The sequence below is a fragment of the Arvicanthis niloticus genome, chromosome 10 (assembly GCF_011762505.2).
Source record: "Arvicanthis niloticus isolate mArvNil1 chromosome 10, mArvNil1.pat.X, whole genome shotgun sequence".
NCBI lineage: Eukaryota > Metazoa > Chordata > Mammalia > Rodentia > Muridae > Arvicanthis > Arvicanthis niloticus.
In genome coordinates, this window is record NC_047667.1 from 52,560,948 (window position 1) to 52,583,535 (window position 22,588).

General features: G+C 36.3%; 1 protein-coding gene across 5 annotated transcripts in view; it reads right to left on the reverse strand.

The window, feature by feature from the left end:
- Pou2f1 (POU class 2 homeobox 1) overlaps nt 1-22,588 on the reverse strand; it is a 142,336-nt gene that overhangs the window by 53,692 nt on the left and 66,056 nt on the right. For all 5 annotated transcript variants that reach the window (XM_076941534.1, XM_034513204.2, XM_034513202.2 and 2 more), the window contains 4 exons: nt 19,873-19,938; nt 4,873-4,973; nt 2,692-2,745; nt 466-585 (listed from right to left, as the gene is read on the reverse strand). In XM_076941534.1, coding sequence (XP_076797649.1) covers nt 466-585; nt 2,692-2,745; nt 4,873-4,973; nt 19,873-19,930 — 333 coding nt within the window. In that variant the 5' untranslated portion in view covers nt 19,931-19,938. The remainder of the gene's footprint in view (nt 1-465; nt 586-2,691; nt 2,746-4,872; nt 4,974-19,872; nt 19,939-22,588) is intronic.

The following is a 22,588-nucleotide window of genomic DNA, read 5'->3' on the forward strand; positions in this document are numbered from 1 at the left end:
ACCTCCACTTAGAAGAAGGAAAACTGAAGTACAGAGAGATAAAGTAACTAGTCCTTGAGTAATTAGTAATTACACAGGATATGAGGCCATATATTTTATTTTAGGATAGTACAAAGTCACTTCAAAAAATGTTTCTTTATTAATCCACTCTTTAATTGTCCTGACATATCACAACTCGGATTTTGTCATGTGTATGGCAACAACTCCCTTGCACAATGAAGCAACACTATTTTTTAATGTGCTTTAAAACCTTAGTTTATTTTGAATGTCTGCAGCTGTAACAAAAAGACATCTTGTAAAGAATGACAAAGTAACTCTTCTTCCAGAGGAGCACTCCACATCCAGAAGTTCCTTAAGCACAGTGGTGCATGCCTGTGCCAGCTGTAGCAAACAGTTTTAATGAGATGCAACCAGTGGCAGTTCAGACACAGGAAGTTCCTTACAATATTCTCAAGGAAAACTTACCCCAGTTATCTGCCCCCCAGCCAGCATTAGCTGGGTCTGGGGAATGGCTGACTGCACTGAAGGCTGCTGGGAAGGCTGGCTTGACTGCTGCGAATCTCCCGGCTCTTCATTAGACTTAGACTGAAGTGGGGTGGGATAGGAAATGAAATAAAATAAAGTATCTCAAATAGGTGAGTCACAGAAATGTACTTCTAACTCTGTTATTAAAAAATTATTTAAATATGTGCTATTCAATTTTGAGTTTTGGGGTTTTTTCTTTTTCCTTCCTTTCTCCTATGCCTTTTTGTTTTCCTACTGAAGCACTCTTAAATTTTTATTCTAACCTCAGAAAAGTTGCAATTATAAATTTTTAAAAGAAAAACTAAATTGGTCCTTCACAAATTAACAAAACCTTTCACAACCTCAAATCCCCACTTCAAACAATAAAGAATAAAAGGAAGAATGCATTTTCAGTTCATTCTATTATTAGACCCTTCAAACTAACACTTTGAATATACTTTGTGGCAAGTCTCAAACTTCTTCATATACCATCTTACAATTCAATTACTTGAACCACATAACATTTTAAAATTTTATTTTAAAAAACTCTAAATGCAAAGTTTTCCACCAAGTAATGTACAAGCTTGAAAGAAAATAATACAATCACAGTGGTGGTGCACTCCTTTAATCTGTGCACTGGGGAGGTGGAGGCAGGCTAATCTCTTGAGTTCAAGGCCAGCCTGGTCTACAGAGTCCTTGAGTACCAGACAGCCAGGGCTAAATAGAGAAACCCTTTCTCAAAAAACAAGCAAACAAACAACATAAAAACAAAACAATACAGTTAAGAAATATAGGCCTTAAAGGACCAGAGAGAAATTTTTTACTGGTAATTAAAACTGGTTATGCAGAGTATTAAAATTCTGCATTAGATTTGCATATTTTCCACCACCTGTTTGGGGGACTACAGCAAAGCTAATTAACATAAAAGCTCTGATTAATTCTGCCAGTCACTGAAAGATAATTACAGTGCAGGACTGTAAACATTCTGCACTGGAGATATAGTCTGTTTGCCAACATCTCTCTAAGGGATGTTAAGTTTACCATGGCAACCAAGGCAATTTTCTGCCTCTCTCTCTCAGAAAGGAAGGCCACATTATCTCTTTTTCTCTCCTTGTTTCCATGTGTTACTAGGTCCATAAGACCTTGTTTCCATGTGTTACTAGGTCCACAAGATTTCAGAGACTGTTCAACCCCAAATCTTTAGTCATCAGTATCAAGGTGATCAATCTTCTAGAATACTGTTCTTTCTTCTTGACTGTTAATTTCCCAAACACTATAAGGAAAGGCTGACCGAAGCGTTATGGAGTTGTGCAAAGTACCCTGACTTGGGAACTGAACCGGAGTCCTCTGTAAGAGCTATATATGCTGCTGTTAACCACTGGGCCATGACTCCAGTGCCCTTTAATTTTACTTCTGTTTAGAGCAGAGAAGATCCCTTACAATGCTATTGGTGTCTTTATTTAAATACAGTACATAAAACTGAGCTCCAGCAGGCTGTAACTTGCCAAAAGTTATTGAGACTTTAAAATTCAAGCTACCTGACTCTCTATCCAGTGTTTCCTGAATAGTGATATATAGTCTGGAAAAGTAGAATAATACTTGAGAAGCTGTTTTGTTTTGTGTTTAGTATGTGTACTGGCTGGTTTTGTGTCATCTTGACACAAGCTGGAGTTATCACAGAGAAAGGAGCTTCAGTTGAGAAAATGCCTCCATGAGATCCAACTGTAAGGCATTTCCTCAATTAGTGATCAATGGGGGAGGGCCCTTTGTGGGTGGTACCATCCCTGGGCTGGTGTCCTGGGTTCTATAAGAAAGCAAGCCAGGAGAAGCAAGCCAATAAGTAACATCCCTCCATGGCCTCTGCTCTTGCTTCTTGACCTACTTGAGTTCCTGTCCTATCTTCCTTTGGTGATCAACAGCAATGTGGAAGTATAAGTTGAATAAACCCTTTCTTCCCCCAACTTGCTTCTTGGTCATGATGTTTGTGCTGCAATAGAAACTCTAAGACAGTATGTGTTCCTGAACTTCATTCTAAACTCTGAAAGTGAACTTCTTCGCTTGTCTACCTTTTGCTCACACATAGTAGCAGATTAAGCTGATTTTCATTAATAACTATTACCACATGGATTCAGCAATAAAAATATAAAAAACAATAAATATGACCTATTTGCTCATATTCCAACTTACCTGTACATTTAAAGATTGAGCAGCAGCCTGTAAACTTGTCCCAGCAAGCTGGACCTAAGAGGAAAGTAATCAATAATGGACATAATAATCTAAAATATTTTCATTTATCACTAGAGGATGTCATCAAGAAATACTTCAGATACTAAGATATACCACCAAGTTAGAATTGAACATTGAAAGGTATTATTCTGAAACCTGAAGAAACTTCTTCTGAATTAGCACCATCACTAAACGTACGCCATCAAGCATGCCGTCTGCTCCTTATCTTACACTCTAGTCGTAGTCATAAGCTGCTTAGGGTCTAAAAACATAACTTGTATCTTCCAAATTGCTTTAAAAAACACATAAAAGCAAACTATCCACATGCAATGTTTTTATCATTATGAACAAAAGAATTAGTTAAGAGAATCTATCCTATAAGCCATGCATAAAAAAATCTTTCTCAATATTTAATATTCATATTTTAAAAAGTTCAACTTATGGTCATATTAAAGTAAGGACAGGCATGCAATTAGAAAAGTATCATTTGGCAATCATGATAGCAACTTGATTTAGAAAAGAGTCACCATCAGATCATCTAAGTAAGGGCAAAATGAGAATAAGAATTTATATGTGCACCACTATCTCTCCACAGATGCTGAAAATTATGAAGGGTAAAAAGGTAAGTCCACAGGGAGGGCTAGATCACACACAAATGATAGGTGTGCACAATTAGTGATGTTACAGTGAGAGATTTGCATTCTGCTGCAAGCACTAGGAAGAGTGTATTTTCTTATACTGTGATCCTACAAAAGCAGATAACCTGAATCTAAAATAATCGAATCATGACAAGAAAGCAGACAAACCCAAGTTTCGAAACCTTCTTGAATGTTTGGTTTGTGCTCTTAAAAAATGTTAGTCTTTTTAAAAAATAAATATTCATTCGTTCATTCATTCCTTTATTTATTGAGGGAGTTTGTTTTCTCCCTCTACTATCTTGCAGCCTCTCAAAGGTTAATGTCTTGAAAGTAAAGAAAGACTAAGGGAGAAGACTATAAACTAGACTAGAATAAATGGAAGATGAAACTAAATGGTGTAGCTGGTCTTTGTGGGTTCTTTTTTCCCACCCTTCGCCTACCTTCATGGTTTTTACCCCCATCACAAGATAGGAGAGAAAGGAGAGGGAGATGGGGAAGGGAAGGAAGAGGGAGAGAACAAGTGCAAGCTGAATCTAATTTCTTTCCCTTTGTGTCTTCTTTGAGCAGGACTATTAACAAACCACAACCACCCCCCTGAAAAACCACCAACCCACCCTCTGAAAAACTTCCAGGACTCCCAACATCACACAGTTGATACAACTATTTGAGCTGGCAAAATCCACCTCTGCTCAAGCACAAGGTAAATCATAGTCAGCTGCTGCAGACAGTCCAAAGCGGCCCCACATTCTCATACCTGGGATTAAAATAAAACTACATTCTAATACTATTTCTGTGTTTTTAAAGAAACCAAAATTCCAAAATCGTCAGGACAGAATGGTGGTAGTGAAAATAAACAGAAGAGAATAGGAAAGCTGTTACAAGGATACAAGCAACAGCTGGACACAGAAGGAAAAAGTGAGGAAGCAATCTAACGTGGCTTCACTTAAAAAACAAATTTGAGGATAGTTTCCTAGAATTTCACCTATTTTTAAATAGACTAAAATAATTTTTTTCAAAAAATGGTTTGGTAGTCTAATGACATTTTTGTAAAATGAGTGGAAACACAAACGCACAGAACTCACACTCTGTTTTAGACTGGGGGAGTTACGTGGCATCAGGGTAGTAATTTAAAGATAGTTTCTTAAAATATGAAATTAAGAGGTCAACAGTCAGGTGAGGTTCTGAGTAGCCACCTAAATTACAATGGCTTCGTGGTAGTGCTGACTGTTAAGTTCAAATGACTCTGGTGTTTTACTAGCATCACTAAAGCCATGACAGACTCAAGCTCACGTTCATGTAAAAAAGTGACCTAGGTGTTAGATCCCATGCAACAAAAAATTCTTTTGTTCACACAGTTATAGAATCAATAGCTAGCTATGCAAAATCTATTAATTCTACATGAATCATTCAGCATTAGAGTTACACATGATTTGAAATAACCTCCCTAGCATGTCATGCCTCCTTGTTTAAACGCATTCTCAGTTATGGCTGGTAAACAGTCTACCTGGTGAAGATGTCCAAGGAAAGCCTGGGCCTGGGCTGTGGAGATTGCGCCTCCAACAGGCACGGGCTGTTTCTGAAAGTCCAGGCCATTGGTCTGTGTGCCTGGAAAGCAAGCAAAATAACTATTAAAGTAAATTCAAAGCAAAGCACTCAACCCCAGTTACCAATATCACTAGGAACAATCACTTTTCTAAATATCTTCAAAGAAATGAAGAGATTTGGAAAAATGGAAATTGGACATCATGGGAGAGGATACAGAAACTCTTTAGGACAGGAGACAAGAAGAGCAGGGGAGCTAGAAGACAGGGAGAAGTGGGATAGAAGGTTGTTTTCTGGATGTGACGTGGCCATGAACTCGTACCTGTAGGGACCTGCTTAAATCCACAAGATCAAGCCAGTCAAAATTCTAGCACAATAGAGAAAAACTATTTAGGTTGCATCCCTCTTAAGAGGAGCCACTGGCAGTTGACAGTTGCTGTAGGAGGAAGTATCAATCTATTTTGAAGGTGTTCCTACTAGGTTTTCTGTGCCCCAAACCCTATACAGATGGGCAATACTAATTGTACTTACTGGGTTATCAAAACATCAACACACACACACACACACACACACACACACACACTCCCCCCTCCCCTCTCTCTCTCCAAGTCGTGAAGTTAGGAGGGGGATATAAAAAGAATAGGAGGAAAATAGGGAGTGGATATGATGATATTTTATAAAATACATGTATGAATTTTTTAGATTGAAGAAAATTTTTAACTAAAAAAAAAAAAAAAAAAAGGAAAATACAATAAAATAGAGCACTAGTTTGGATGAGAATGGCCCTACAGGCTTATGTATTTGAATATTTGGTCCCTAGTTGGTGAAAACTGTTTTAGAAAAAGTACAGCCTTGTTGAAGTAGATGTGTCACTGGGGGTAGGCTTTGAGGTTTCAGAAGCTCATGTCTGTCTGTTAGCCCTTCAGTCTCATGGTTGTGGTTACTGTTTCAGACTGTGAGCCCTCTCCTACTACTCCAGCATCATGTCCGTCTGCTGCTACCATGCTGCCCATCATGATGGTCACAACTCATATTCTGAAACTGTAAGACCCTGATAAACTTTCTCCAGTAAGTTGTCTTGGCATGGCAGTAGAGAAGTAACTATGACAAGTGATTTTTCTTCAAAAGGTAGAACAAGCATGTCACACCAACAATGCTTAAAAAGCAGGTCAAAAATGAAACAATGACCATCATAAGAGTTCCTGAGCTGGGCAGCAGTGGCACACGCCTTTAATCCCAGTGCTTTGGAAGCAGAGTCAGGAGGATTTCTGTGAGTTTGAGGCCAGCCTGGTTTACAGAGTGACTTCTTGTTTGAGGTGGGGGTGGGAGGGATGGGAGAAGTTACTGATGAGATACAGTGATTGGAGCAATCAGGTTAAAACTGGCATGGCATTTATGGAGGCTTTTAAGAAGAGATCATTTTTAATGTTGGAAAAAATGGTAGAGACGATTCTGAGAGAGGGTCTCAGGCTGTGTTCTATTCTTGTCTTACTTAGTTGAGTATTTTACTTGCACAGAAGAAACTCACTAGTGACTTCGTGAGGAGCAAGAAGAATTTACTACTGATGGAAACACTTTTAATAAGAGGCCATCTGATAGTTAAGTCACATTTTATATAAAAATAGTTTTATTAGTTGTAATAATTTCAATATAAAGGTATAGATTCCTGTATATATACCCTCCCCCCCCCAAGACTCTGTGGTCTAAGCTTTTCCCTCTCTTCTGGTGGTCTGACACAAACAACCCAACTGAATTTGATATGGGCTGTTATGAGGAGACAGCGATGTTCATAGGCAAAACCAAGTAATAATTGGGTTTACATGCTTGGAAGAATTGGAACATTGGAAAAAGAAACCAGGAGTTTATTCACTGGGCTCTTGGCCAATGAATCATGTAAAAAATTAATATTAGACACATAAAGGTCTAAAGACCCTGAAAAAAAACCTCCAAAGTAGTTTAGAGTACATCAGAAATGACAGGCCAGAGCTAAAGGTTCTGTAGACTAGCACTACCAGGCTGACTCTTCGGAATCTCGTATTCATAATGCATACAGAGAAAAACAGGTTAAAAACAGGTGATCAGCAAGTGAGTGGATAGGGAACTCTTGATCCTAGTATCTCCAAGTGCTAAGGGAAGAATAGGGTAGTTTAATCTTTCAAATTCTACAGGAAAATATCAAATCACTAAGAAATTAATCTGAAGAAAATAGAAGACAGTGATAAAAGACCAATACTTAATGAAATTGGGAAAACTCTCTAAAAAACAGCATTTATCAAAACTGACTCAAGAAGAAATAGAAAATACAAAGAGTTTTACAACATTTAAACAAATTGGATTAGCAGATTAAAGAAAATCTCCTAAAGAGAATGAAATGCCTAGATAACTTTACAAAAAAATGCTTCCAATTTTTCAATGAACAATTCAAATCATTTACATATTTTCCCCAGAGAACAGTATTAACAAAATACAAAACACTTCCTATCTCATTAACTAAAGTCAGCATAACTTTGATACCATAACCCGATAAAGATAAGTATGAAAAAAAGAAAAAAAAAAAAAAGCAAGTTTCATTCATAAACACCTTCCAGAAAGAAAGAAAAAAAAAAAGGACAGGAAAAGAAAAAAATATTTGGGGCTACAGAATAAAGACAGTGAGAGATGAACCCAAGGACAGCACCAGTTACAAGGTACAGACCTAACTAAGAAAGATGTGAATTTTTATGAGGTTTAAGAATTGAAGTCATTTTCTATGAAGTTCTGTTTCTCCCTTCAGAGGCAGCAAGGGGGCAGGGAATCAACATGCAACGGTTCCTTTCCCATATCAGCAGACTTCAGTACTGAGATGACGCATTTAAGCATAGAAGCAATAAATCTATACCTCCTCTTTACTACAAAACTACATTTTATAAACATTTGGTGGGCAACACGAGAAGTAAATCTGAGCCAACAAGCACACAGTTGAATCTCAAATCTGCTATGCTTGGTTAAAGCGTAGCTACATTTATGCAACATTTTAGATAAAAGTAAAACTGAAAGAGGCTATTAAAGAAAAAAAAAACAGAACTGACTGATCTTGCTGTATAAATGAGAGGAAAATATATAGAAATAGTTCCACTGTATAACTGCATAGTAACTAAGCTCAGAATGGGGTTTTGAATCTTTCATTCTACCAACTGCCCTTACATTTCTCCCAATTGCTCTTATATCCTATTACCAAGGAATCAAGTCAACGCTATTTGCAAAATACTACCTAAGTGATTAACCAGTAACCGGAGCAAACTGAAGTCACAAGGAAACATAAGGCATGAGAAACGGGGGCTTTGGATTCTGTCTCAGAGGTTATCCCAGTTACACTAACTATTTGAAGATTTATTTATTTTTCATTTTATGTGTATGAGTGCTTGGCCTGCATGTATATATTGTACTATGTGCATGTAGTGCCCATAAGTGCCAGAAGAGGGAGCTGGGTCCCTTGAAACTGGAGCCACAGCTAGTTGTGAACTATTATTTGAGTGCTGGGAACCCAACTCAGGCCCTCTACAAGAGCAGCATGTGCTCTTCACTATTTCTTTTAAATCAAAACAAACTTAAAATGTCTCTAAACGGAAGACTATTCAGTATTCTCACACTCTTTATCATGAGTATTATATGCAAAGATCACTTAAATTTTTGTTCAGTGTCAGTTTGTCTGAGATGAGTTTCCTTTCACTTTTCCTCTCTTGCTCAATGCCTTTTTCAAATCTACTTTTTAAAGGAGATTCATTTTTGTCCATTTATTATTATTTTTTGTAGGAGGCAGACAGCACTCTTGTTTATTCCACTCCTGTTGCCATTTCTCCACTAGAATGAAAATCTGTAGCCTATGAATATTACCTAAAACTGTGTGAATCAGAATATCAGCATATCATATATGTGGGTGAGATGGAGAAAGGAAAGCCACACAAGAGAGAACCTTAAAGCGATGGTACTGTTAACCAGGAACAGATGGTAAATGCTACCATTTTCTCTAGCTCTGAAAGTCACAGCTACTATTCACTAAATACTGGGACTTACTTTCTTTGGGATAACTTAAGGGCCTGACTAAGTATAAATAATCTTTTCCAATTTCTAACTACATTCAAACCTGTTTTGTCTTAGTGCACTGTGGGGAGTCGACAAAAGGCAGCTATCATCCTTGCAGCCATCTTGAGCCATATACCCTGACAAGAGACTTGATTACAATAGCCTACAACAGCTGAGCACACTCTGATAACATCTTGTTTTAGATACCCAGGATTTTCCCTTGGGTGTGTGAGACTTAAAGGTGTGACTTAAGGGTGTGACTTAGAGGCGTGGCTTAGAAGTGAGACATATAAAAGGCGAGAGGCAGACAGAAGAAATTATTATTATTAAGTATTAGGCACTTACTTGGAGTAGGCACGTGAGACTCAAGACAGGCAACTAGGGATTAGGCACTTAGCAGTTGGAGAAAGAACTTGGAACTGGAAAAGAGACTAGCAACTGGAACTAGGATTAGGTGCTAGGAACTAGGGACTAGAAACTAGGAACTAGGAACTCAAGACTTGAGACTTGGAGAGAACAAGAGAGACTGAAGAATAAATGGGATTGAATCACATTCTGTCTGGTCATCATTCTTCGCGTCCGTCCTTACTCTCTCTCTTGCTGAACTCCGACCCGAGGACTGGAGCAGCTTGGGGCAGTGCAGGCTCTAACAATTTAGCCCCCAAGGCTTCTGGCAATGCGGGTTCCAACACTGATAGAGTGGTCCCTGACATTTTGGCCCCCAAACATGGGCTAGCGCAGTTCTCAACATTTCTGGCCCCCAAGCGTGGGGCAGCTCGGGCCGCAACAGCACACAATCACCACTTACCAGGTAACATTAGTAGTTTCCAAACAGATCAGTCCTTTGAGAAATTAAACTTTAACTCTAATTCAATTAATTTTTGTTGTTTTTTTCCCCCCAATGTTAGGGGCCCCAGATTATTTTCTACATCTATAAAAATACATTTTGTTACTGTGTCAGATGCAACATCAGAATCACACAAATCACAAAGTACTTCAGAATAAAAATTTTGCACTTTTCTTTTTAATCCTAGAAATATTTGCAAAAAATTCTCCACTTTCAATAGAACAAAAATAATTTGTTCTGAAGATCAAAGCCCTCGGGAAAAAAAAAATCTAAGGACACAATACCCTTTCTGTTCTCAGGCCTGAGAGGTGCTATAGGTGCTATAGGTGTAGTATAGCTGCTTGTTCCTATCCCCATCCTGTCAGAGACTCTAGGAACATGTGGATATATACTGAGTATATTATACATATTCAGAAACCTCTTTGTTTCTAGTAACAAAAATATAGTTTTAAAAATGGAAATTTAATCTAACTTTCAGGTATGAGATCTCTTTTTTATGTGAAATTGGAACCGACCTAAAATGCTATATTAACCTTTATTTAATATACCTAATGTAATGAGGGCTAAATGTAACAAATACAAGAGAATTATTCAGCTATTTTCCTAAATCTTAACCATCATTGAATGTTTATCCCTTGAAAGGGGAGGGGAAACACGTGGCTTCTTCAAAAGATAAACCAGGTGCCTGGCACTGGGACAAAGATGTAATCTGCCACAATCCCCAGGGCCAGACACATCCCTGGGCGACATTTGTGGAAAGAAACAATACTAACAAGCCAAAAGATGTAGGTGGAAGGCAGCTCAGCTCAGACAACAAAGTGTATGGGAAAGGTAATGCTGACCTCCACTACTTGAAGTAAATCATATAACTTAACATAGCCCTGAGCCTGAGGTCCACAAGGGGATCCAATTTCTGGGGCCATCCATCTGCCTGCCATTCATTATTGTAGATCCCCAAAACTCTAAAGCTCTAGATGTTTACTTGCTAGCCACAACGGCATGCTTTAAACAAGTGATTACTACCTAGGTCTTCAAAGTATAAAGACCGGTCAACCACTGTTGTGGCTTCCCACACCACCAAACCAACTGGGAGATGCTTCAAAACAGAGCAGTACTCACCTGGGAGTATGAACTGCAAAGTTTCTAAAAGGTGGTAGAACTCGCCCAGTCCACAGATTACAAAGCTAAGTATGGATCCCATGGGGGCACTTGTATGAAAGAAGGGAAAGTAGTGAGGAGAAGGTTACTCTAGCAGATACCGTCCAGCCTGCTCAATACCAGGCATAAGCCATATAGAAGATAAGGACAAACCACCTGACCCTCTCCCCAGCCACCTCTCTCTCTCTATAATTTTATAATAGTACCTTCATGTCTTTTTATTACACTCTTACCAGTATTTTTATGTCATCGTATTCAAAATGTTTTACTTTGTATTTTATTTTGCACACTCTTATAACATTCTTCGGATGGTTTCTTTCACTGCTGGATAATCATTCTTCTTTTACTTCATTTCTTTCTTCCTTTCCCATGTTTCCATTTCCATCTCTTTACTACACTTTCAGTAGCATTTTTATTTTGGGGATTTTTGTTGTTCATTTCTCATTTTATCTTTTCTATTTTTCCCTGCCTGCAACATTCTTCTTCAGTTAAATTCCTTCTAGCCTCTACTTCTGAAGGATTGGAATTACAGGCATGAGCCATGACATCTACCTATGAACAATGTACTCTTTCTTGAGTTGCTTGTGCAGTGGTCATTGAAGAAATCAGGGAGGAAATTTAAAATTCCTCAACCAAATGAAACTGAAAGCATGGTTTACCAGAACCTGTGTAGTAACCCAGTAACCATCACTATCCGTGACTAAATGAACTTACCAAGCATGTCAGTGTGACCTAGGGACTCAATTCTTAATTTAATGTAATGTAAATTTAAATATCAGTTGCAGCTATTGGATACCATGCTGGCAGTGGTATAGGTTCCTATTCATCTGCCAACTTTTTCAGTGGTGGAGGAGGGCTCTGTGATTGGTCCTTCTCCCAGCTTATTTCAGTCTCTTTCTCCTAGAAACTGTTTGCTTAGGGCCCTCCATGAACAGTGTTCCTTTCTCTGGAAGGAGAGTTACTACTCTCTTTAACTTCTTGTACCTTCCCAGAAGAAATGCTACAAGATATTGTGAATATAACATTTTCAGAGCTAAAACTATTTCTTTATATTCTACTCTTCTCCTGGGTAGTCCCTGCTCAAAGAACACCATCATATCCCCAGCCCCACATCATACAAATATTCATTTTAGTATATTCTCTCCTTCTTTCTTATTTTACTCCCTCACAATCTCCTCACACTACCCCCTCCCCCAGCAATGGCTCATTAAATTTGACTTCCAATTTCTACTGCCAATGCTCTAGGCCAGGGTGCTATACAATGGATTTAATTGAAAGAGCACTGGAGTCTAGATTTTTGCTTCAAGCAAGATGTAAAGTATAACATGGCTAGAAATTTCTTTTATATATATATATATATAAAATTATTTTATTCTTGTTGGAAAAAAAATTGTGAAAAACACATGAAGCTAAACTGTCCCTAAAGAGAGAAAGAGAAAGTTACAGACAATTTCTGATAATATATGCCTACAAATCTTCTCATTAGTGTTCTACATTTTAATTGGTAATGAATAAAGACTACTTTTAAAATTCTATGTTTGTTACTAGATAATCTCTTGTCAAAGGGATGAGTTGCTTTCTCATTCATTTATTACAAAAGTATAATCATAATTCATCACATTAACTAACTAACTAACTAACTAACTAACTAACTAACTAACCTGGAGAAAGGATCTCTCTATAGCTCTGGCTGTCTTAGAACTGGCTCTGTAGACCAGGCTGGCCTCAAAAATCACAGAGATCTGTCTGCATCTGCCTCCCAAGTGCTGAATTGAAGGTGTGCATCATTACACCAGTACCATTTTTCAAAGCTCAGTAATTATCACTTCTCTGCTTGCTACAGGTGCACACGGATAGCAGCACAGCAAAGTTCTCAGTATACAGTGTTTAGAAGCTCTTAGAAACAGTATGCTTCTCGTGATACCTATCAATTAAGCACTAGAAGAAGGACTATTATTCTCGCAAGTAGTCAACGCCTGCTTTTAGACCAAAAAGAACAGAGTAACCAATCTTTGCTTAACTTTGCTCTCTAGGATCTTTGAAAGCTCTTCAACCACTTTCAGTAACCCACAGACCAACGGTTCTCTACCTTCCTAATAATGCAACCCCCTTTAATACATACAGTTCCTCATGTTGTCGTGATCCTAACCATAAAATTATTTTTGTTGCTACCATGTAACTATAATTATCTACTGTTATAATTCAATAATGTAAATATTTTTAGAGACAGAGGTTTGTGAATGGGGTGGTGGCCCACAGGTTGAGAATCGCTGACATAGAATTTCCTACTATTTAAAACGTTACTATGAAAGCACACCAATAAATACTAGTGTTGGAATTTTTACATTGGGGCTTTAAAAGTACCTTTTGCCAATGAAGAATGTGGTCCACACAGTAAAATATGCAATAAAGATTATGCTAACATTAATAATGATAAAAGAAAAAAGTATACTAGAAATAGCCCCTACATGAATTCAAAGGGAAGATAGCCTAGAATCTGAAATCTGTAATGGTACCGGTTTGGTTTGCTGAGAATTTCATCTGGAGATGTTTCCAAGACTCAAGCTGAAGGCATCAAGTTCTCAAATTATTAAAGAACAGCAACTATATCCACCAATGTCCTGATCTTTTGGGATCATATTCTTGATGTTAGAGAAAATGATGTCTGGTTGTCTTTTGTGGATATAATTTTTAAATATCTGCATTATATAGCAGTTTCCTCTGAGCTCACATACTCACTGATTCACCAAGTTAGACTTGGTGTTATCTTTGCTTTGGTCTGTTGTTGGCTCCCTATCTGGGTGAGTAGATCCTTTCTATCATCTCCTTAGGGATAGGGTCATACAGCCACTAGCTACATCACTAATAAATAGTACAGAATGAAGAAATCATTGGTTAACAGGACTTCTTACAACAAAACTTTTGGGGTGGTGTTTCATAAATGTACACTGGCTTACATAACTAAACTACATTGGCTTTTTCATTTAGTAAAAGATTTTGATATTGTCATAGGAGAACTCATCTGAATAAAAATTATTAGTGAAAAAAGATAGGATACAGGGCTGGAGCCTGTTGGAGTGTGAGGCCCTGAATTTGAATCCCCAGCCATCACGTAAAAAGCCACATGTGTGCTTAAAACCCTAGCACTGAAGGTAGAGGCAGATCAGGAGAGTTTGCTGGAAAGCCAACCTGGCCAAAAACAAGTTCAGTGAGAAACCTTTCTCATTCTAACAAGGAGGAAAGCAACAGAGGAAGACACCTGATATCCTGCTCTGATTTTTACATGCACATATATGAGAATCCCACCTGCACACTCTCTCTGTGCATGCAACACACATGCAGCAAGACTGAGGAGCAATTCTAATGCCAATGAAAAAAGATAGCTAACTGCCTGTAAATCCAATGAACAAACATACCCAACTGCCTTAACTATTCTAGCAAGCCAAGGTAGTAATAATGGCTGAATTAAAGTCTCTACAAGAATGTAATTCTATAATTTTGAGAATGACTACATGGAAAAGGGTCTGGAGATCATATAACATACCGTAACTTTTTAAAAAAAGGAGTCAGAGGTACTTGGTACAACTTTCTTTCACTTCATCTTAGCTTTAAGTGCTTCTTCGTGCTGAAGGTAAAATGTCAACCACCATTATGTTTAAATGTAACCCACTCTTCAATGGGCAGCATAAACTCTATCTCCTCTAATGTTTACCATAACATTTTCTTTTCAACTGGAAATACATTTTTCTTTACACTGAATTCTCATGAATCATGTACTTCTTAATAGTTTCAATGTTGACTGCTTATCTTTTATATGTATTTTTCTGTAAGATGGATTTGATATCAAAATCATTATTTTACTGCACTGCAATGATCCCTCTGGGTGCAGTAGGTACCTGGAGCCCTGGAGACCAAATGCAGCTTTCCTGTCTTCTTCCCAACTTCCCTTGCAAAACTAACCTTCTGTTCTGTACACTTGTGTTGTGTACCTCACACGCTCTTCCCTTGCTGCCATTCTTTCTTTCTCTTGTTTTAAACTTTTCATGTGTGTGGTGTGTATGCATGTTTCTCTATGTGCATGGAGCATTGCACATGAGGTTGATGTTGGGAATCATACTTGATCACTCTTCCTCCATATTCACTGAGGCAAAATCTCTCAATCAGACTCAGTGCTAAAAGATATGGGTAGCCATGCTAGCCAGCTGGCTTAGAGAACGTTCCACTACTGCCTTTCAAGGCTGGAATTACAGGCAAGCCACTATACCCATCCAACATTCATGTGGGTTTCTTGAAATTTGAACTCTGGCTCCCCTGCCAACCCATTTGCTTTAATTTGTATACTTTCTCCTTCAATGACGGTTCATTTTACCTGGCCTATAAGCGTATTAAAAAAAAAAAATCATTAAAAGACATAATCAACAGAGCAAACTGTAGCCTACATACAGAATGGCAGAAAATCTTTACACCATACTTCAGACAGAGGGCTAATGTTCGGAATTTACAAAGAGCTACAGAAGTCAAATACCAAAGAAATAGAACTGCCAATTAACAAATGGGGAGATTAACTGAATAGATTCCTTTAAAAAAAAAAAAAAAGAAACAAAAATGGCCAATAACTATTTTTTAATATGTTAATATCCCTAGCCATCAGGGAAATGAGAATTTGAACTACTCTGAGATAAGACCTCATCCCAGTGAGAATGGCAGTCATCAATAAGTCTGACAAATTTAGTAGAGGATGTGGTGACATCACTGTTGGGAGAGATGCAAATTAGTATAGTCATTGTGGAAATCAGCTTGGAAATTTCTCAAATAATTTAAAAATAGAACTACTATATGATTTCGCTATTTCACCCCTGGGTCCATACCCAGAACTCCACGGTCTATTACAGAGATATTTACACGCCCCTGCTGCTTTATTCACTAGAGCAAGAAATTGGACTCAGGTCTGTCAACAGATGAATGGCTAATGAAAACTTGATATATAAAATGAAATACTATACAGATTCTAAAGAAAAATGTAATCACAAAATTTGCAGGAAAATTAATGGACTTTGATTGTGTAATATTAAATGAAGTTACATAATCTCACAAAAAAATACATCATCTCCCTCATGTGGAAACTAGCTAGTTATATGCAAATAAATGTACATGGGCTACAAGATGATATGTAGAAAAAAGAAGAAGAAAGGCTATGGGGCTGGGGGAAGGACTGAATGTAGGCAACAGATACAAATTACAACACGGGACACAAAGCTAATTTCTTTTTTAACTCTGCCATAGATTTTTTTGTTTTTGGTAGTTGATACTGCATAAAAATATATTAGATAGTGAAGTATAAAATTCAATGTGAAGAAAGCTTAATAGCTTCTGTTCTAAATATATAATTTAACTGTATAGAAGTTCCTTAAGTTGTATAGTCGTTTGAATCTGGTTAATTTTGGTGTGTTGTATTTATTTCTTTGCAACTCCTCCTAAGTGCTGATTCTAAAGACATGTACCACTATATCCCACTTAAAAATAATTTACAAAGAAAGAAGGAGAGAGAGAGAGAGAAAGAGAGAGAGAGAGAGAGAGAGAGAGAGAGAGAGAGAGAGAGAGAGAAAGAGAGAAAGAAAGAGAAAGGCAGGCCAGCCATTTAATAACATTATGTTGTTCTTCTATGCTTGACCTTAGATAAATCACTATAAACTATCCAGAACCAGTTTTGTTAATGTCTTGGCTCTTGGTGGATTGCTAAGCCTCTGAAGACTGTAAGTCTCACCTGTTTGTACCAAATCTCATAATACAATCTATAACATTTTACATATAAGACAGGTAAACCTGAAGAAACCCAAATCACAAATTTTCTGTGAGCATATGGAAATTGTCCAAAATGCACGGTAATATCTGCCTGACCTTCACACACCTTTCATTACCCTGAAAATCTTATAAAGCAAACTTATAGCTGTGATCCTTTTAGGAAACAGTGATCAACACAACTGTTTCCTGAACCTATAAAGTTTTAGACTTCGGTTTTATATAACATTCAAAGTACCTTTCTTTAAAATTCGTACTTTTTCATGAATTTAAAAAGAATCACAATTAAATTACTAAACAAATGAAATAGAGCAGTATTTTAAAATGAAAATTGAAACAAGCATAACATGATCTAAATAAACTATTAATTTTCTTTATCATCATGGCACAAATGGTGCCCGGTGTTTCACGTTTTCTTTTCTCAAGGCAAGGTCTTGTTATGTAGTCTTGCCTGGCCTCAAACTCAAGATAATCCTCTTGCCTTAGTTCTCCAACTGCTAGGCATAGCCCACTACATCCTACTTCAAACAAAACAAACAAACAAAACCCTGGAGTTTTATTTCTAATATATCAAGCATGATAATCTAATGTACAACACAGAACTCAAATGTATCTACATTTCTAAACTAACAAATTAATACCAGTAGAGAGTGCTAAGAGCATAGCGACACACCCTTAACATTGAGAAATCAATAAAGTGTGCTCTTATTCCAAAGTGGTCCAAAATATGGAAACAATTTGTGTCTATGAAGATAGTGCACATTATAGAAGATAAACAAGAAGTGAGCTCTACGTCTCTAGGGTAGTAATCAGCTCATATTTCATCCAGTTACATGTTACTATATTAGCAGAGACCTTACAGAAAAGCAATTCATTTTCTCTTTCTAGAGATAAGAGAATATTAATCACTACCACTGGTGATGGAGAAGTGAAGAAGTCTAGGAAAATGTGTTACTGGTCTTAAAAAGTATCTATCTGAGAGTGTGTGTTACACACCTTTGATCCCAGCACTCTTGAAGGCAGGGCCACCAGGGTCTTTAGGAGTTCAAAGCCAGCCTTTTTTTTTTTTTTTTTTTTTTTTTTAAATTTATATAAAGTGTTCCAGGCTGATCACTGTTTCTAAAACCAAACAACAAGGACAAAACACAAAAAGTAACTACATAAATTGATAATTCTCAGCTCTATAAAAAGGAGTCTGTTACACATTTCATATTCTCACAAGGCAAGAAATTCACAAAATATTCAACAAGTGATCCAGCCAGAATTTATTTTATATAGTTCTATAAATGACTTTAGGTTTCAACACACACTATGTGTTGCTTAAATTTTCAATTTTATGTATTATAGTTTATGAGAAAAATCTTATACAAGGTGCTAGTCACAAACTTGCCTTTATTTCTTCTCTAGTTTTATACTTTAACTCCCTGTTCTTTGAAATAATATCTAACCCGTCATATGAATTTAAGTGAAATTGGGTAATATGCACAGCACTAAAGATTTTTCTAAAAACACAACGAAAGTTGAAATTAAATATTGTAAGCATTCAATAAATGGTAGTTAGAGAAACTGTGGTATTAAAAGTAAATATAGATTTTTAAGGGGTCTGACAGCATAGATATTTTCAATATTCTGTAATCATTCTGAGTTTCTTTTTCTTTAGAGAAATTTGGAAGGCACTCTTTAGATGTGGGAGTCCGGTTACCCATACTTCCTAGCCTCTTCATAGGTCTGACTGCCTAGTTGCTCTCTGCAAACAAGTCCCACTCCTTTGGCAAGGCCACTTACATCAGCATAAGTCAGTGATACGATAAAGAAGGGGCCCAGACAGGGAGGAGAAAGGAGAAGAAAGCTAGCTGGACAGAATGCAATGCTGCTTTTCCTCCTCTTGGGGAAGAGATGCAATGGTAGCTATTTGGCTAGCCTCAACAAGACAAACAGGGGCATACTGAATATGCAAAGCTGAACACGAAAGCCTTAGTCTCCCATAAAGAAGTACTTATTTTAAAAAGGTACTTCCGTGTTTTTCCAAATACAGGACAGTTTACAATGAGACAGGTGCAGACACAAGACTCCTACTGAGTCAACCCAATCTTCTACTGTAACTAAAAACTTTCTATCTACGATTAGGAGTAGTGGAAAACAAAGTTTCAAGAGAGACTGTTCTGCTTACTACCTCCCATAGTTAAAACATATTTTGAAATGATAGAGTAAACCCTTTCGGTAAGTAAAAAGCCTAGTTTACCTTACAAAAAATGACTTTTTATAACTCCTTGCCCACAATTCCCTTAATATGGTTTAATGTTTTAATTTTTGCCTCCAGCAGAAACTGGAGAAATTTTTGTATCATATCTGTCAGATGATAGTTATACTGTCAAATGTCCTATGAGCTCACTGACTTACAAGGGAGGGCTGAATATATATTTATAGATTTACCTTTCTCTCAAAGGGTTTCATTTTTTAATTTATATGATACTTAGTTTTTCTCTTGAAAAAAGAGTTGGGTTAAATATATATTTTATTAAAACCAAATGAAAGAAATGTGTTAGATGAGTTTATAACTTCTTACTGACACACCAAAACTTTAGCAAAATTTATATCAAATACAGGGTAGGTCAGATCTACTATTCTGATTATACCTATAACCAAGAAACTTAATCTGACAGCTTCTGGCACATGTGACACTTTAATGTTTCACAGATATATTCTCACTCAATATTTATGATGACCCATGAAATATCCCTACTGAATAAATTAAGCCTCAAAAAGACTGAGGAAATTGCCTAGTCACACAGTTATTAGTAAGTGATAAATCCATAATTCAGATCCATAAATAGATTTAGGACTATGTGTCCCAATGGACCATTCCCATAACTACTTGTAGTTTCTCTGATGGATGGAATCCAATAAATGAAGCACTCCTCAGAGGAGTTAGATGATGGTAAATACAATTCCAGTCCCTAGAGGTACTGCATCATATTTCATAAGCAGATACACAAATTTCTCTGTATTTGTCAAATATGTATTCAAGTTGAGTAGACATTCTAATTTCAGGTCTATAAGCAAAAGGAAAAGATGGAGAAGAGGATGCTTTCTTACCTGTGCTTGCATCTCCACTCTCCATAGATGATTTATTGGTTTCTGACGGATTGTTCATTCTTGAGTCTGCAATAAAACAAAGATGGAGAAGGTGTTTTAAAAAATTAGGGATGAGGATGAAGTTAAGAAGGCAAAACTATGGCCAAGGCAAGGGTTAACTAATGTTACAGTGGTTCATTTCAAGAAGCCCATGCATAGCTATGGCAGGCTACAACATTACAAACTGAGTAAAAAGTTACCTGACAAATATTCAGGAGTTCCTAAATCATAAAGAAACTCATAAATAAATTATCTAATAAGAGTTAAGATTCTTCTAAGAGAAAAATTTAAGATGAAAAAAATTATATTATAGTCTGACATGCTAAAAAAATCAATTCTTTACAAGAGGCATGTGTAATATACTTTTAAAATAAACTGGAAAGCTGGAAATACCTCAGAAAGTAAGAACTGTTATTCTCAAATGATTCTTTTTCTAAAAGCAAAGATATTAGTTAACTATAACTAAAACAAATTCACAGTTAATAATAATTTAACAGATGAAAGGAAACTTGTCTGAACACATCCATTTGTCTTCCTTAGCTAAACTAGAGCCAATAAGGTGGTATGCCAAACAAATGCCTCATTAAAAACAAGCATAACAAACTGCACCAGAAGGCACAACAGGAATCTCTATAGTTCTAAAAGAGCCACACCCACTTACAAATAAACCAGTTAATTTAGGGTTCTTTCTAGTGTATTAAATTGTGGTTTCCATAGTAAAATATTGTCAACCACTATTAGCAATTCCAGAAAATATGTAGGAAAGGAGACAAGAACAACTATGGCCTACTACCTCTTCCCAAGGGTCAACAGAATAGACAAAATAGACATTTGGATCTACATTCACTACAGACTTAATGTTTGTCATAAAATAAGCTTAGTACCAAGTAAATTTTACCTCTTCTCCCTCATTAAGGACCATTAACTAAGTTATTATAAGAGAACAAATCAAACCATATTATACCAACTTTTAAAAAAATCATCTGCAGAAAATGCTTAATTAGGAAGACAAGACAATCATTATAAGTCTCAACTGTATTGCCCATAGTTGCATTACCTAAATTTATAAGAAATGAGAAAAAATATCAGGAGCATTTCATATTTCATAAACTAGAAATTGGGCAGTTTGTTTTCTAGACACTGAGCAATATTGTCTCTAATACAGTAAATTTTTATAACTGATACATGTCTTATGGGCCTTAGACATATATGTTTGTGGTCATAAATGAGGTTGTTCTACAACTTCCTTCCACACTGTCCAAAAAAATTTAAATACCACCTGAAAGCACACTAAGGTTTGAAAGAACCAGGTGTACAACTTAGTAAAAATTAGCTTTCTATATGACTTAACTAAAATCTTAGAAAAGTTAACATATATCACAAAACTCAAACATATCCTTATATATACACTCAATGTTTTGTTTAAAAGGGATATATTTTAAAGCAAAGTACAAAAAAAATCAGTAAACACATATAAACAGAGTTAACAATTTTCTCATGCACAGACACCACAGTAACCAAAAAGTCTAAGGCTTAACAACTCATAAACCTGGCCTTGCATAATTCAATGCCTAATTTTCACATTAATAAATATGAAAATTATGCCACAGGTATTTTGCAGGAATTTTTAAAGGACTTTTATTGAACTTTCAAGACCTTCAAAGGCATTTTACAAAATTACTTCAAACACAAATAGAATAATTTTTTTATAAATAAAAAAATATGAATAGATATAACAATGGGAAGTCTTTCAATGACAGTCTTAACTCTAAGTAGTTATATAATTTCTGATATTCCAAAATACATGGTAAACATAGTTCAAAAAGATATTTTCCTTTCATTTCTTAAATTTCAAACTTGGTAAGTTAAAAGAAAAAATACAAGTAAATTACTCACTGATATTTTTGTTTATTAGTAATAGAAAACCAGAAGCCTATGCACTTAGCTGATCATGAGTCTAATCTGAAGTCTATAAATTACTGCTGGGTTAAACTCCTAATGAAGATCAATTTGTCGTTTGTATCATGTGTATTCTAGAGGTAGTATATACTCTGTATATACTCTGATGGACAAGTATTACTGCTAACTTGACTTTAGTCATGTTTTCTGTATAAGAATTCAGATATTTTGGACATATCAATTTACTTTTTCATTAACTGCTTTAATTTCCAGAATGGAAAATGACACACAAGAAATAAAATCATTTGTTAAAGTTTTAAGCTTAAAATATCCAAGTCTTGTAGTTTTTATCAGATGCCTTTAAAAGGCTTCAGTCATTCTTCATGTAAACATGAAAAGTCCTCACAAAATACAGCCACTATGCAGTATCATCTATCTAAACCAAAGCACTTCAACCCATTTCAGGTCACCCAAAATGCTTCATTTACTCAGGCAGAACCTCTACCTCCAAAAGGCTCCCTGTTCTGTAGGAAACTTACGATCAACAGGCTTTCAAAAATACATAAATCTGCAATTTCCTAAGATAAAGCTGAATTTAATCTTGAAAATGGCCAGTAACTTGTACTGATCAACAGCATAGTAACCACTGTAATTTTCCACAATAGTAGTAGTCATAAAATATTAATTCTGCACTATGACACCACCTTAATTTTTCATTTAGCATTTTTGGTTTTGTATGAGGGATTCTTATTAGATAGGCAAACTATTTTATTAGTAT